At 46.4% G+C, this 16,147-nt stretch overlaps 2 protein-coding genes across 4 annotated transcripts in view; both read left to right on the top strand.

Moving 5' to 3' along the window:
- tnr (tenascin R) overlaps positions 1-16,147 on the top strand; it is a 676,393-nt gene that overhangs the window by 167,027 nt on the left and 493,219 nt on the right. The gene's annotated exons all lie outside the window — the stretch shown is intronic.
- LOC134298637 (uncharacterized) lies at positions 10,746-16,023 on the top strand. The gene is made up of 2 exons (XM_062979425.1): positions 10,746-12,517; positions 15,746-16,023. The coding sequence occupies exons 1-2, from the start codon at positions 10,970-10,972 to the stop codon at positions 15,785-15,787; spliced, it is 1,590 nt and encodes a 529-aa protein (XP_062835495.1). The 5' UTR covers positions 10,746-10,969; the 3' UTR covers positions 15,788-16,023.

Raw genomic sequence — 16,147 nt, 5'->3', positions numbered from 1 at the left:
CATAGACGGCCGCCCCCTCAAGACGGGCCCCGTAAGTCAGTGGTCGGAACCCACCAGGATGTGGATAAGGGAACATATGGAAGAGATTTCCTTCTTTGTTACCGAGGTTCCCCATTTCCCTGTGATTTTGGGAATTCCATGGCTGACTCTCCACGACCCTAACATCTCCTGGTCCAACAGAGAACTGCAGTTTGCTTCACCGTACTGCCAAAACCATTGCCTCGTAGCCAAGGTCTGCCATGCCACGGACACCGAGCCCATCATCACCTTGCCAAAGAAGTACTCCGAGTATTGGGATGTATTCAATGAGAAAGAAGCCGAAAAATTACCCCCACATAGACCTTATGACTGTGCCATTGACTTGGTGGAGGGGGCCCCGATCCCGCGAGGGCATCTCTACTCCCTGACTGAACCAGAGCAAGAAGCTCTCAGGGAATTCATAGAGACAAACCTTCGCAAGGGATTCATCAGACCCTCTCAATCCCCAGCCGCCTCCCCAGTGATGTTTGTGAAGAAGAAGTCAGGGGAACTACGCTTGGTGGTGGACTACAGAGCATTGAACAATATCACCAAGCGGAACAGCTATCCCCTGCCCTTAATCTCGGATCTACTGGATCGGCTTCGAGGAGCCAAGGTTTACACCAAGCTGGACCTTCGGGGGGCTTACAACTTAGTTCGCATCAGGGAAGGGGACGAGTGGAAGACCGCCTTCCAGACCAAATTCGGATTATTCGAGTCCCGAGTTATGAATTTCGGTTTATGCGGAGCTCCCGCAACGTTCCAGCATTTTGTCAATGACATTTTTCAGGACTATCTAGACAGGTTCTTGATAATCTACCTGGACGATTTTTTGGTGTTTTCTAGATCACAATCAGAACATGAGAACCACGTCAAAATGGTGTTACAACGATTGCGGGATCATGGACTTTATGCCAAGCTGGAAAAATGCGCCTTTGATCTACAAGAGGTAGATTTCCTTGGTTACCGCATCTCGCCTCTAGGGCTTTCCATGGATCCAGCCAAGGTTTCAGCAGTATTGGAATGGCGGGCGCCAACTAACAAGAAAGAGGTGCAGCGTTTCTTGGGGTTCGCGAACTATTACCGCAAGTTCATTCCAGATTTTGCCCGCTGGTCCGACCCCATCACTAGCTGCATCCGTGGAAAGCAGCCTTTCCGCTGGACTGATCAAGCAGAGAAAGGGTTCCAGCAACTAAAGAAACTATTCACCTCCCAGCCAATTCTACAGCACCCAAATCCTGGAACCCCTTTTGTTGTGCAAGCGGACGCCTCAGATGTGGCAATTGGGGCTGTACTCTTACAACCGGTGGGAGATCACCTCCATCCCTGTGCCTTTTACTCTCGTCAACTAACCACACCAGAGAGGAATTACACCATTTGGGAAAAAGAACTACTGGCCATAAAGGCAGCCTTTGAAACTTGGAGACATTGGCTAGAAGGGGCCAAATTTCCCATTGAAGTCCACACTGATCATCGTAATCTAGAACATCTAAGAACTGCCCGCAAACTAAATCAGAGGCAGCAACGTTGGGCTTTATTCTTCGAACGTTTCGACTTCCAGATTCATTATGTGACCCCAGCCCAGACCAAGCAAGCAGACGCCCTGTCACGTAAACCGGAATACGCTGCAGGACGCAAGGAGACCTTTGAATCCCAACTACTACAACCCGAGAACTTTGCCACGCTCACAGTGGGGAACACCAAATCCATTCCCATTGGTTCAACTTCCTCTACTCCAGGACCCCTCTGTGCTCAAGAAATCAGGGCTAGTCAGCAAGCAGATGCCTGGGCGCAGGACCAACTTCGCCAAGGTCTGCATTTTCCCTTTTCGCTTAAGGATGGGCTGCTTTGCTATAGAAATCATGTTTATATCCCACCCGGACCGGGCAGGGAAAAAGCGCTTCGTCTGTGTCATGATTGCAAACCAGCAGGACACTTCGGACTATTTAAAACCATGCATCTGATCCTAAGGGATTTTTGGTGGCCCAAGATCCGCAAGGATGTGGAAAAATATGTCAACACCTGCCCAGTATGCCAGCGCTCCAAGATAAGAAGGGAGAAGCCCTCAGGACTTTTACACCCCCTTCCTACCCCATCTCGCCCATGGGAAATAATTTCTGCGGATTTCATCACTGACCTACCACCTTCCTGTGGATTCACCACGATCTTAGTGGTGGTGGACCTTTTCACCAAGTTAGCCCATTTCATTCCCTGCGAAGGCCTCCCCACGGCCAAAGAGACTGCGGATCTATTCCTTCAACATGTTTTCAGACTACATGGATTGCCCAAGAGTTTAGTCACAGACCGTGGATCTCAATTCACCTCTCGTTTTTGGAAGGCGCTACAAAAACTATTGGGCATAGACTCTCGCTTATCTTCAGCTCATCATCCCCAAACAGATGGGCAAACGGAGCGCACCAATGCCACTTTGGAGCAGTATCTTCGCTGTTATGTAAACTACCAACAGGACAATTGGGCTTCTCTGTTACCACTGTCTGAGTTTGCCTACAACAATGGAGTTCAAGCTTCTACAAAAGAAACGCCGTTCTTTGCAAACTACGGCTTCCATCCACGTTTCTTTCCCCCTGTCATTGAAACTTCAGAAGTTCCCGCAGCAGAGGATTGGCTGCAGGAACTCACAGCGGTACAACAACTTTTGCTCCAGCAACTGGACCAAGCCAAGGAGGACTATAAACGCCACGCTGACAAACATCGCCAGCCGGGCCCCGAAATCAAGGTAGGAGATCGGGTTTTTCTGTCCACTCGCTTTCTGCCCTCCCACCGCCCTTGCCGGAAGTTAGATGCCCGTTTCATTGGCCCCTATCCAGTGGTGGCGCAATTAAACCCCGTGACTTTCAAACTCCAACTTCCGCGTTCAATGCGCATTCACCCAGTGTTTCACCGTTCCCTGCTCCTTCCGGCGGATGGTGTGCGTCCTGATACAGACCAACCGGCCCCCCCTCCTGTTTTGATGAATGGGGAGGAGGAGTTCGAGGTTGAGGACATTTTGGATTCTCGCTTTCACCGCCGCCGCCTACAATATCTCATTGACTGGGTGGGTTTTGGCCCTGAGGAACGCTCTTGGGAAGACGCCTCCACAGTCCATGCTCCTGAGCTAACCCGTCGCTTTCATCAGACCTATCCCGCCAAGCCGCGACCTCGCGCCTCGGGGAGAGGGCCCCAGTTTGGGAGGGGCCTTGAGGAGGGGGATAGTGTGATGACCCATGGGCCTTGTAGTCCTGCTCAGGACATGGTAATTCCTGATGAAGATGAAAACTTGGGTTTTTTACCTTCCCAGTCTGAACTGGATTCCTCTCAGCCAGATCTTTCCCAGGCAGATCTGGGAACCTTGCACCTGCAAGAAAGTTGTCTCCCAGAAGTATGTCAAACAAGCCCAGAGCCTACTTCTCCCGTGTTCTTGCGCCGGGAGTTTTGTAAACAACAGAGAAGTTTGGATTCAGCTTCGCGCAGGAGTGCAAGAATTGCAGCTAAGAATGTAGCCAATTAAGACTGCTTCTCGTGAGAATCTTTAAGGAGTTTAACATCTGGTCTCAGAGTTTAGCTTTCGTTTCTGATTCCCAGAGAACTGCTTCGGTGGGAAAGTTAGACTCTATATAGGTGTTTTGCCCGCGTAGTAACTTCGCGGAGTCAATTCGTCAGCCTACGGAGCGAGTTGTGTCTGGACAGCGCGCTCCGATTCAAGCCTCGCTCCTGCTCAAGCCTTGCCTTGCTATCCAGCCTTCGCCTTGCTTCCCAGCCTTTGTTTATCTACGGACTTTGCCTTGTTTCCCAGGACCAATCCTTGCCTTGTTCCACGGATTTTACCAAGTTATTCCACGGACCTTGTTCTTGTTCCTAGTTACCTTGTTCCACGTTTTAAGCCTTGTTTCAAGTATCAAGTTATTTCCTAGCCTCGCTCAAGTTTCATGGACTAAAGGACCTTGTCATCTCCCCTCACTTTGCTTGTCAAAGTGAGTGTTTCGGTTATTGGATTACAACTTTGGACCTTAATATTTCATATTGGACATTATTTCTTTGGACTAATTTTGACCTTTCCTGGAAGGTCTGCTTCTGGACTATCTTTTACATTTGCTTTTACTAACTTTATATATTTCCTTAATAAAGATATTAGATAGAATCTGGCCTCTGCGTATGGTTATTGGTGCTCTGTAGCCTGGGTCGTGACAACTACACTCTGAGGCAGCCTATGCCACTCTCCAACAGCTCTTACTCTCAGGAAGTTCTTCCTAATCTTTTCAGCTGAATCACTTTCCCTGCCATTTGAAAACATTGCTGCCTTGTGCTGTGGTCTCTGGAGCAGCAGAAAGGTCAGTTTTCGCCCTCCCTCCTCCTCAATGGGACATCCTTTTCAATCTTGAAACATGGTTCTCATGTCCCCTCTCAACTCTCTTCTCCAAAGGTAAACATTCCCCAGGAAGAAGGAAAAAGAGGAGAAGGGAGGGAGGGAAGAGAGAAGAAAGGAAAGACAAAAGGGAAAGAAGGAAGGAAGGAAGGAAGGAGAAAGTGAGAGAGGGAGAGAGGGAAGGAGGGAGGAAAGAGGAAAGGGGCTGGGCTGTGGCGCAGGCTGTTGAGCAGCTGCAATAAATCACTCTGACCATGAGGTCATGAGTTCGAGGCCAGCCCGTGGCAGGGTGAGCACCCGTCAATTAAAAATAAAAAATAGCCCCTGCTCGTTGCTGACCTAGCAACCCGAAAGATAGTTGCATCTATCAAGTAGGAAATAAGGTACCACTTATAAAAAGTGGGGAGGCAAGTTTAACTAATTTACGACTTGGAATGAGGAAGCGCCGTCAGAGTGGATGATGAAGCAGCTGCTCCCTCCTGTGGCCAGAATCGAACATCCCCTCAGGAGAAGGTTAAATTGCCTCTGCGTCTGTCTGTCTCGGTCTCTGTTTGATGTGTTTATGGGCATTGAATGTTTGCCCTATGTGTGTATAATGTGATCCGCCCTGAGTCCCCTTCTGGGTGAGAAGGGCGGAATATAAATACTGTAAATAAATAAATAATAATAAAGGAATGAAGGCTGAAAGGGTGAAGAAAAGAGGGAGGGAGAAAGAGGGAGGTAAGGAAGAAAGGAAAGGATGGAAGGAGGAAGGAAAGAGAGAAGGAAGGAAGGAAAGGATGGTGAGATAAAGGAGGGCCTGAGAAAAGAGCCTAAGGGGCCTCATCCAGCCCCCAGGCCTGGCTTTGCTCATACCTGATATAGAATTATAGGCTTAAATTCTGTCTCAGATATTTCTCTCTGTTTGGTTAAGATGGACTGGAGGCATCTCACTGCAGGCAGAGATCACATCCCTTCTTGGCCTGTATGATTTTAAGCATTTTTCCTGATGAAAAAGCCCATGACATTTTACAAGCTTGCATAATGTATTTTATGTTTGGAGTTGGTCCAACAAAAGTATTACTGCTTGGAGATTTTGAATTTTGTCATATTATGCTTCATGGCCAAAACAGCAATCCCTGAATATGTTCCCCACATTTCTTAATTCCACTTGCAAAGAAAAAAAAGGGTATCCAACAAACAACCATTTGAGGTCAAATCATTCGTCCCCAGAACTGATGATGTTGATGATCATGACAATGATTCAAAAAAAGCTTTTAAAAGTTATTTTTAAGGAAAATGCAATCCCCACCTTTAGTCCTTGAAAAGGGCCTCCAAGATACCCTTGAAGTTTAAAAACCAAAAAAGAATGAGAAAATAAATTAAAAATGAGATAAACATGAAACAAACAAAATGCATCATTTAGATTCATTAAAGCAACAGCATGGGAGCAACATAAAACAACTGTTTAAAAAATGCCCTGTCAGAGCAAGAATGCGAAGGAAGATTCGAAAATGCAACTCCATCTGTTGTGCAGGAGGAATGATGTTTGTGACCCATAATGGTAAAGCCCAAGAATTTCAGCATCCCGTTGTGCTACCAGGTGAAAATGCACCTTAATATTTCACAATGGATTGTTGTAAGCAGAAATGAGTGCATGAATCACACGATGAAGGATGTCTTGAAAGGGATTTGGTGCACTTGCCTTTCAAAAGGAACACACCTGATCTGTCCCTTCCTGGATTAAGGTGCAGAGATGACATCTGAAATCCTCATGGTTCTTCTATAATATGGATTTAGTTCTTGCCTTTTGTGACTTTACTGAGAGATGATAACTTTTAAAATGAAACGTCCACTGACCTGTGGATAAGTCAACTCAGTTTTGGAGGTCAATGTTTTGATTTCAATTTCTGGAAGTATACATGAATATATAGGATATATCCCTGGGAGTCCCCTGGGAACATAGTACAATAATGGCAGCTTTGAGTCCCATCCTTCCTTCATGGTTTCCTGGGGTGGATAAAAGCATCCCATCATTTTCAGAAGCTTTTGCAGCCACGAGGCAACAAGTGTGTTTTCTAAAAAGTATCCATTCTTTTTTTTGTAAGGAGAGGAAGTTATGGTGTGTGCGCCTACAGATTGCCTGTTGATTGATGGTGATCCTATGAATTATCTTAATCCAGGAATACTGTGCTCAGATGTGGTTTTGCCAGTTCTTTCTCTGAAATATAGCCTGCAGTTCCTGGCATTCACTGGTGGTCTATCATCTAAGTCAGGGGTCCTCAAACTTTTAAAGCAGAGGGCTGGTCCACAATTCTTCAGACTGCTGAGGGGCCGAATTATCATTCGAAAAAAACAAATTCTTATGCACACTGCACATATCTTATTTGTATTTCGAAACAACAACAATAACAATGAAAGAACAATAAAATATTTAAAAATGAAAACAATTTTAACCAACATAAACCTACTAGTATTTCAATAGGAAGTGTGGGCCTGCTTCTGGCCAATGAGATAGTTAGGTTAATTAGGATTGTTGTTGTTGTGTGCCTTTAAGTCATTTCAGACTCTGGGCGAGCCTAAGTCTAAAATTATTTATTTATTCATTTGCTACATTTATTTACTACATTTATATCCCTCCTTTCTCACCCCGAAGGGGACTCAGAGCAGCTGTATGTACATACAATATATTATATTATTAGCATAGCACAATATTAGCATTATATATTACTATATTGAACTATACCACTATACTGTAATATTATATATAACATATAACATATAATTAATAGTATAGTATTATATGGTATTATTAGTATTATATTGTATAAAATGATAATATTATTATCAATATCATATGTATATAAAATATATTATATTATTAAAACTGATATAAAAATATTATATTATAAATGAAGGCAGGGGCCAGGTAAATGACCTTGGAGGGCCGCATCCGGCCCCCGGGCCTTAGTTTGAGGACCCCTGATCTAAGTAATAACAAAGATTGACTTTGCTTAGTTTCTAAGATCAGACTGAATTCCAAGCCTTTAGGGTATGGACCTCCATGTAAATGCTTTGAGTGGGAAACAAAATGCAAAGGAAGAAAATTTCGCAATGGTTGCAAATGAAAGCATAAATAGAAACTCTGAAGGAGAAAAGGAAGAGAAATGGGTACACACTGCAGTTTGACTGATCCATTTGTTCCTACCACAAATTCTTGGACTTCTATAACAAAGAAGCCGGCATATATTATGAGCCTTAATTCCCGTTTTGGGAGATAGGCTAGAAACCAAACAAACAAATAAATTATCACATGCCAGCCTCTTTGAGAACAGCTACTCAGCATTGTTTTAGTGCTGAGAACCATTTCAACATGTAGGCATCTGAGAACAGGACCAGTGACATGTCTAAAACCTGATTTGGTTTGATTGTCCTATAACTGTGTAATGCAGCAAGAATATTTTAAGCAATAGCATCAGAAAAGAATTCCATGCTCACTCAAAGTTAACATGGGTTTCTTAAAAATACATCATGCTAGGTTAACCTTATCTCTTTTTACAAGCTTGGTAGATGCAGGGAATGCTGTGGATGTAGCATATCTTGGTTTCAGCCTTTCACAAGATATTCTCACAAAGAAACTAGTAAAATGCAGGCTAGACTAGGGCTTCTTAAACTTTTTCCACTACATATATATCACATTTACTGATAATAAACCAGCATTGCAAACCTTGCTAAATAGGTAGACTTTTCTTTCTGTGAATCTCTGCTTGGTCACAGAATTCCACATAGAATTCCGCTCTCAGCCTCAGAGGAAGGGAAAGGTAAACCCCTTTGAACAAATCTTGCCAAGAAAACTCTATGATACGTTTGTGTTAGGTTCGCCATTTGTCAGAAATAAATAAGTCACACGCAACAATAAGAAAACTAAGTCAATTATATTACAGCTAACTTGGAAACTGCCCTACCGGGAACTGAAGTGTCCATTCCCTTTCTAGCTCATTTCCTTTCTAGCACGCAGCAGACACCATCAGCTCCTTTTGTAGTGCTTTTGAATGGGTTGATTTATGGAAACAGCTGGGGTTGAGGCAATCAGACTGAATCAATAGATCAAAAACGTGATTTGTAGGTTTTTGGCACCAGACTACTAATTGAAATCCTACCCTTGTCCCTCACTTACAAGTTGTTTAACATTTTTTTTGTATGCTTTAAATTGTCATCAGTGCAAATTCCACATGCTGAACAAAGTCATGTAATTCTGATTTTGGAAGTGAAGCAGGGTCAGCTCTGACTAGTACTCGGCTGGGAGACCATGAATGAGTAACAGGAGCTGTAGACTATATTTCAGAGGAAAGATTCAGCAAAACCACCTCTGAGTACTTTATGTCTAAGCAAACTCTATGAAATGTATGAGGTCACTATAATGGACGGGAGAAAGTATGACAGATACATACACAAGTGTCCCTGTGTTAGTGCCCCTAGTATAATTATTATTGTTACACTGTGCCATCATTGTACAGCACACTTTACAAGTAAAATAACAATATACCATAATAGTTTCCTTCCCTTAGACCAACATTCTAATTAAGATATGACACATGGAACTGGAATATAGATTAAGTCTAGCAGATCCTGCCTCTTTCTCTCTCCCTCCATAGCCAAGGCAATGGCACTTGGCATAAAAGGGGGCTCTTGATCTTCTTTTTGGTCTAGGAACAATGGACTTGTACCTGTCTTTTCATCTCTTCTTCCAACGTTAGGACCGTGGCTGTTGAGATGGATGGAAGGCCTTTCTTCTGCTTCTGAACCTAGACATGGTGGAATTGTGCCTTCCTCTTCTTCTCTCTCTTTGAGGCCAGGGGAGTGGCAGTTGGTATGGGGTGGAGGAGGCTTCCATAGCTATCTATCCTCTGTTGCTTCCTTTATGTTCATTTTTGGACATGAAGCTATTGTCAGAAACCTCCTGGTAGTATAAGGCATGGTGGAACTGTACCTTCATCTTACTTTCTTCCTCTGAGTCCAAAGCAGTGGCAGCTATTAGAGGAAGGGCCTCCATCAACTGGCCCATTCCCAGAATATATTGTTTGGAGGACTCCTCATTAGACATGTGTTATCTTACCTTGACTTCCTCATGCCTATACAGCATTCTTCACTCAAAATCATTGGACGTACTTGCTCCCAGTATAATAAGATCAAAAGAGCATGGGACTCTTTTAAGAATGACACGGGGAAAGAAATTTGCCCACCTTAGTGTCACAGGTCAAATGATGCCCTCCTTAAATCCCTACAGTGACTTCACAGCTTTTCCCAGAATCTGCACAGGTGTCTTTTTCTCACCTTCAGAGTCTTCCATGGCCTTGCCACTCTTATTTTTTTGCTCTTATATCCCAGCCCATCCTTGCTCACTATCCTCTACTCTCAAAAGTTGGCTTCCTTCCTTAAAAGACTTGAAACGTTCTCATTAGTTGGCCCTCCCTCTCCTCCCTATCCTTGGAAGTATCTCCCAGAATATTTGTGTGGTATTACCATTCTTCTTCTCTATCCTTCCCCACAACTCAACTTGTTTTGAATTGCTTTGGCCCATGGGCTGTATGTTGCATGTATGTCTATGTGTTAAATGTTTTGATATGGCCAATGGGCTAATCAATAAAATGTGATTGATTGATTGATTGCTTTGGCACATCTAGAGATTTTAACTTTTAAAACCTATAACTTCCAGAAGCCTGGCAGGTTGAAGGGTTCTGGCAGTTTTCATTCAAAAAAGTCATCATCATCATCATCATCATCATCATCATCATTTATTTGTATCCCACCACGATCTCCCTAGAACAGTGGTTCTCAACCTGAGGTCCCCAGATGTTTTTGGCTGTCAACTCCTAGAAATCCTATCAGCTGGTAAACTGGCTGGGATTTCTGGGAGTTATAGGCCAAAAACATCTGGAGACTGCAGGTTAAGAACAACTGCCCTAGAGAGACTCGGGCGGCTCACAGGAGGCACTCAATAGTGCAACACAGTACAATATAATAGAATACAAGGAGATAAAATTAATACAGTAGAGTCTCACATCCAACACTCACTTATCCAACGTTCTGGATTATCCAACACATTTTTGTAGTCAAATGTTTTCAATACATCGTGATATTTTGGTGCTAAATTCATAAATACAGTAATTACTACATAGCATCACTGTGTATTGAACTACTTTTTCTGTCAAATTTGTTGTATAACATGATGTTTTTGGTGCTTAATTTGTAAAATCATAACCTAATTTGATGTTTAATAGGCTTTTCCTTAATCTCTCCTTATTATCCAACATATTCGCTTATCCAACATTCTGCCGGCCCGTTTACGTTGGATAAGCAAAACTACTGTAACAATAAAAATTAACCCCATTATGTCAGAACCCTGCTACTAGAGCCTGGATGTGGCTCTGAGTTTCAGGGTCACTGACATTGATAAGACACCTGCGTCCCAGGACTCGGAGGAGAAACGGCTGATGGACTTGGCGGGGAATTTGCGCGGGGTTTTACTGAGCGGGAAGAGACTGTTCAAATGAGGGGGAGGGTATATAAAGGAGGGTTGGCCGGAGCCTCCCATTCTTGGCTTTTCTGATGTTCATGTTTCCTACAGTAAAAGTTCCTGGTGATACCACAGAGAGTCTCGTGTGTTCATTCAGGAGCGGCTGTGGTGAGCTGACACTAAGCCAAGAATACGGACACCATCCCGCTGTAGCGGTGAGGTGTAACATGCAAGTGGAGGATGAAGAGCTCTTGGGCGCCGGAGGAGGAAGGTCGGAAAGGGCCACTCCCGAGACGGACGCTGAGTTCCACCAGCTGGCGGCCCTGGCGTCATCCACCGCTTATGCCCAGCCAAATGGGGTAACCCAGAGGCGCGGAGTGGTGCGGGGAGATAGCACCGGAGGAGAGGAAGGTTCACCTTCCCCAGGCCCGCAAAAGATGGTGTTTCTGGAGGAGAGGATGTCGGCGATGGAGACCACCCTGGCAGTGATGTCGAGGGCGATGGAGCGCCTGGCGGTTTTGGCGGAGCCGGAGCGAGGAAGGGAACTCCGGGCTAGCTCAATGTGGGACGTGAGCATGGGAAGCAGCCAGGGCTTTGCAGACCTCCCAGCACCGAAGGGAAGGGAAATGCGAAAGGAGCCCGGTGCCCGGCCCAAGATCCAAACGAGCCTGACGCGGGTGGAGGAGAGTGACGACGAAGGGGAAAAGCCTCCGAGAATCCCGGCTACGCTCCCAACTGAGACCCTGGTGCCCCTGGCGAATGCCGGGCGTGGCACAGGACAAAGGGAAGCAGCAGCGGGGCCCACTGGCCCGCAAGGGGGCTTGCGACGGGCGGAGAATTGGGGATTGCCACCACAGGGACCCCTACCGAGACGAGAGGAACTAAGGATCGAGTTTGGGGGAGAGTCCTCTGAACTGGATTTTTTCCTGACCACGGTGAGGGGCTATATGGAGGACAATGCCCACACTTTTAGAACGGAATCCAGCCGGGTACGGGCCATTGGTGCAGTGTTGAAGAGGGGAGCGGCCAGCTGGTACGTTCAACTACACGCGCGGCGCGACCCATGTCTGGGGTCACTCCGACGCTTTATGGGGGCCCTGGAGACCCGTTTCCGAGATCCACTGGAGCAGATCCGGGCGAGGGAGGAGTTGAAGACCGTCTCCCAGGGGCAGAGGTCGGTATCTGAGTATGCGGAGGAGTTCCAATGCCTCGCTGAAAAGGTGCCGGAATGGTCTGCAGTGACAAAGATAGAACTCTTCAAAGAGGGGCTCAGGCGGGAGATCCTCTCCTGGGCGGTGCATCGTGATGAGCCTGACACACTGCGCGGATGGATTCAGCTGGCGGGGCGCATCGAGACATCGCTGGCCCAGGCGAGGAGGCACCGAGGAGGGCTACAGCAGCGGCCGCAGATGAAAGAGGGGAGCCGGAAGGAGGGATCAACCCCAGCCGGGAGGAGAACGGAGCCGACAGGGAACGTGAGCACCAGCAGGAGGGGCTGCTTCGTGTGCGGCCGTTTGGGCCACAGGGCTGCCGAGTGCTGGCAGAGAAAAGGGGAAGGCGGAGGCCCGCCCAAACCAAGAGCCGTGGCAGGGAAACGCGCCGAGGAAGAACCACCGATGAGGCACCACTCGGGGGGGTTGGTAAGTCAGGACAAAGCCATGATAGTGGTCCCCATTCAGCTGGAAAGTGGCAGCAAACAAGCAACCTGCAAAGCATTTGTGGATTGTGGATGTTCCAGGAACATCATCTCCCCTGAATTAGCCGAGGGATTGGGATGCGAAAGAACGAACCTAGAATCCCCAATAGCTTTTTCGCAGTTGGACGGATCCACAGCATCGGGATCATTAGCTAAGTACAGTGCCGAAGATGTAAAGTGTAAGATAGGGAGTTGGGAAGGAAAGGTGTCATTTGTGATATCACAAATAGCCAGCTATAATGTTATACTAGGCATGCCATGGCTGGGGCAGGCCAACCCGCAAATCAACTGGGAGGATAAGAGCATGATCTTCAGGATGAAGTTGGAAGGAGGGAGCCAGGAAGTGGAAAGGGAGCCGGGGAAAAGGGGGGAGGAAGACTCTATCAGGATAGCAGAACTGGCAGATAAATTACCCCCAGAGTATCGGGATTTTGTGGACGTATTTGATGAGAAGGAAGCAGACAGTTTCCCACCGAAGCGGAGAGTTGAAGTGAAGATAGAGCTAGTCCCAGGAGCAGAGCTTCCTAAGGCAAAAATATACCCAATGTCGGCTAGGGAAAAGGAGGAACTGAGAAAATACATTGATAAAAACCTAGCGAGGGGTTTCATAGAGCCTTCAAATTCCCCTCTAGGGGCGCCTGTGTTGTTCAGGCGCAAAAAGGACCAAACGCTGAGGCTCTGCATTGACTACAGGGGCCTGAATGCAATCAGTTCTGGAAATAAATACCCCCTACCTTTAGTGAAGGACTTGATCGCCCAGTTATCGGAGGGACAGATATTCACTAAATTGGACTTAATTGAAGCGTACCATAAATTGCAGATTAAACCAGAGGACAGGTGGAAGACGGCCTTCTCCTGTGCATTCGGATTATTCAATTATCGTGTGCTCCCTTTCGGTTTGTGCGGCGGAGGCGCCGCGTTCATGCAATTAATCAACGAAGTGTTGCATCCATTGTTGTACAAGGGAGTCTTTGTTTTTTTAGATGACATATTGTTAGTATCTCGGACTAAGGAGCAACACATAGAACTAGTCAGGGAAGTCCTGCAAAAGTTGAGAGAAGCAAAACTGTATGCGAAGCTTGCCAAGTGCGAGTTCAATAAAGACCAGATAGACTTTCTGGGGTATAGGATTTCCTCCCAGGGAGTGGCGATGGACCCTGCGAAGGTAGAAGACGTGAGGGGGTGGGAAGCCCCCAAAACACGGAAGCAGCTGCAATCCTTCCTAGGGTTCGCAAACTTCTATAGAACATTTATCAAGGACTTTGCGCGCCTCACTTTGCCATTAACGGATTTGTTAAAGACTAAAGGTAGGGGAGAAACAGCCAAAGTGAAGGCCCCAGGGGCCAAACTGACCTGGACAATAGAATGCCAGGAAGCTTTCGAAGCCCTTAAAAAGCGTTTTACTGAGGAGCCTGTCCTACAGCACCCTGATATGTCTAAAGCCTTTGTATTACATTGCGATGCGTCAGACCGGGCATATGGGGCAGTTCTGCTACAGAAAGACGAGGGGGGGAACCTGAAGCCATGTGGCTATCTGTCAAAAAAGTTTAGCGATACAGAAAAAAACTGGCCGATTTGGGAGAGAGAAGCCTTAGCGATTCTAAAAGCACTAGAGTGCTGGAGACACTTTCTGGAAGGAAGTGGAACACCGTTTGAGGTGTGGACTGACCATAGAAATTTACAGTATCTAAGATCCCCTCGTAAACTATCAGCGAAGCAAATTAGATGGGCCCAATATTTCAGCCGTTTTGATTTCAGACTCAGATTCTTCCAGGGGAAACATAATATACTCGCTGACGCTCTCTCTCGGATGCCTCAGCACGGGGGAGGAATTCAGGAATCTGAAGGGAGTATTTTTCTTGATAAGCAATGGGGCCTGGCAGTACTAACTCGAGCACAAGCGGCCAAAGAAAACAAACGTACTGCCATTTCCACGGGGGGAGGAGAAATATGGGAGGAAGAGTTGAAGCGAGCGTATGGAATGGACAAATGGTTACAAACAAACAAAGAAAAGGGAGAATTGTGTGGGGATTTGGTGTTTGTAAATAAGAAATTGTATATTCCTGAATGTTTAAGACGAGAAATGTTAAGGAAGTACCATGATAACAAGGGTGCGGGTCATCTAGGCCCCACCAGGACTATTAAACTGTTGGCCAAACAATGCTGGTGGCCCGGAATGAGGAAAGACGCCAGGGGATACGTCACGCAGTGTGAATTATGTGCAGAGGGAAAAACACCACCGGGGAAGCCCCAGGGGCTATTGCAGAAGGTGGTGGAGCCCATGAGGCCATGGGAATGCGTAGCCATGGATTTTGTAGGCGAACTACCCCCCAGCAGAGGCCACAGATACATTTGGACAATATTGGACCTATTCTCAAAACAGGCACACTTTGTGGCTCTGCCAAAACTCCCTTCAGCTGAAAAACTTGCTGATTTGTATGTGAAGCATGTATATCGCCTACATGGGTGTCCCGACAAGATAATTAGTGACCGGGGAGTCCAATTTACTGCAAAATTTTGGGGAAAATTCTTACAGCTGTTAGGAGCAGAAAGGAACCTGAGCTCGGCCTTTCATCCCGCGACCAACGGGGGGGTCGAACGTACCCAACAGACACTGTGCCAATTCTTAAGGATGTACACCAATTATAGACAGGATGATTGGGCGGACCTTCTTCCGTTTGCTGAGATGGCTTTTAACGGGGCCGTACATTCGGCCACAGGTCGTGCCCCATTCGAAATAGTATACGGACAGGAGGTGGCACCTTTCCCCAGGCTACCCGAATGGAAGGAAGGGGAGGGCCAGACCGACGAGGAATGGCCGGCCAAAATCAAGCAAGGGTGGCAAACCGTGGTAGAGGCATTGCGGGAAACACAAAAGAAGTACAAGCTCTTTGCGGATCGTAGGCGCCGAGAGGGGGACAAATTGGGCGAAGGAGATCTGGTTTGGCTGAGCACAAAAAACCTGAAATTGGGGTTCCCATCCAAGAAATTGGCTCCACGCTATATAGGGCCATTCAGGGTAGCAAAAAGAATAAACGAAGTGACCTATGAGCTGAGGCTACCAAAGGACCTAGGAAAGGTACACCCGGTATTCCATTGCAGCCTGTTAAAAAAGTATAAAGGAACTCTGGACAGCGGAGAACAATAGTTGTGTTTAATCTTTTCCTTCCAGGACGAAGGGGAGGAGGACGCCATGTCAGAACCCTGCTACTAGAGCCTGGATGTGGCTCTGAGTTTCAGGGTCACTGACATTGATAAGACACCTGCGTCCCAGGACTCGGAGGAGAAACGGCTGATGGACTTGGCGGGGAATTTGCGCGGGGTTTTACTGAGCGGGAAGAGACTGTTCAAATGAGGGGGAGGGTATATAAAGGAGGGTTGGCCGGAGCCTCCCATTCTTGGCTTTTCTGATGTTCATGTTTCCTACAGTAAAAGTTCCTGGTGATACCACAGAGAGTCTCGTGTGTTCATTCAGGAGCGGCTGTGGTGAGCTGACACCATTACACATAAAATGGCTAGCAATTAAAGATACAAAAAACCCCAATCTATATAAAAGAGTGATGGCATCACGGCG

The sequence above is a fragment of the Anolis carolinensis genome, chromosome 4 (assembly GCF_035594765.1).
Source record: "Anolis carolinensis isolate JA03-04 chromosome 4, rAnoCar3.1.pri, whole genome shotgun sequence".
Lineage (NCBI taxonomy): Eukaryota > Metazoa > Chordata > Lepidosauria > Squamata > Dactyloidae > Anolis > Anolis carolinensis.
Note: the sequence above shows the minus strand (reverse complement) of the source record. Positions and strands in the feature narration are given on the sequence as shown.

Bases quoted from the DNA above. Each gene is read 5' to 3' on its own strand.
- LOC134298637 (XM_062979425.1), top strand. From the start codon at position 10,970: ATGTTCATGTTTCCTACAGTAAAAGTTCCTGGTGATACCACAGAGAGT. The intron at 12,518-15,745 runs GTAAGTCAGGAC...TTTTCCTTCCAG, and splicing joins GGCACCACTCGGGGGGGTTG to GACGAAGGGGAGGAGGACGC.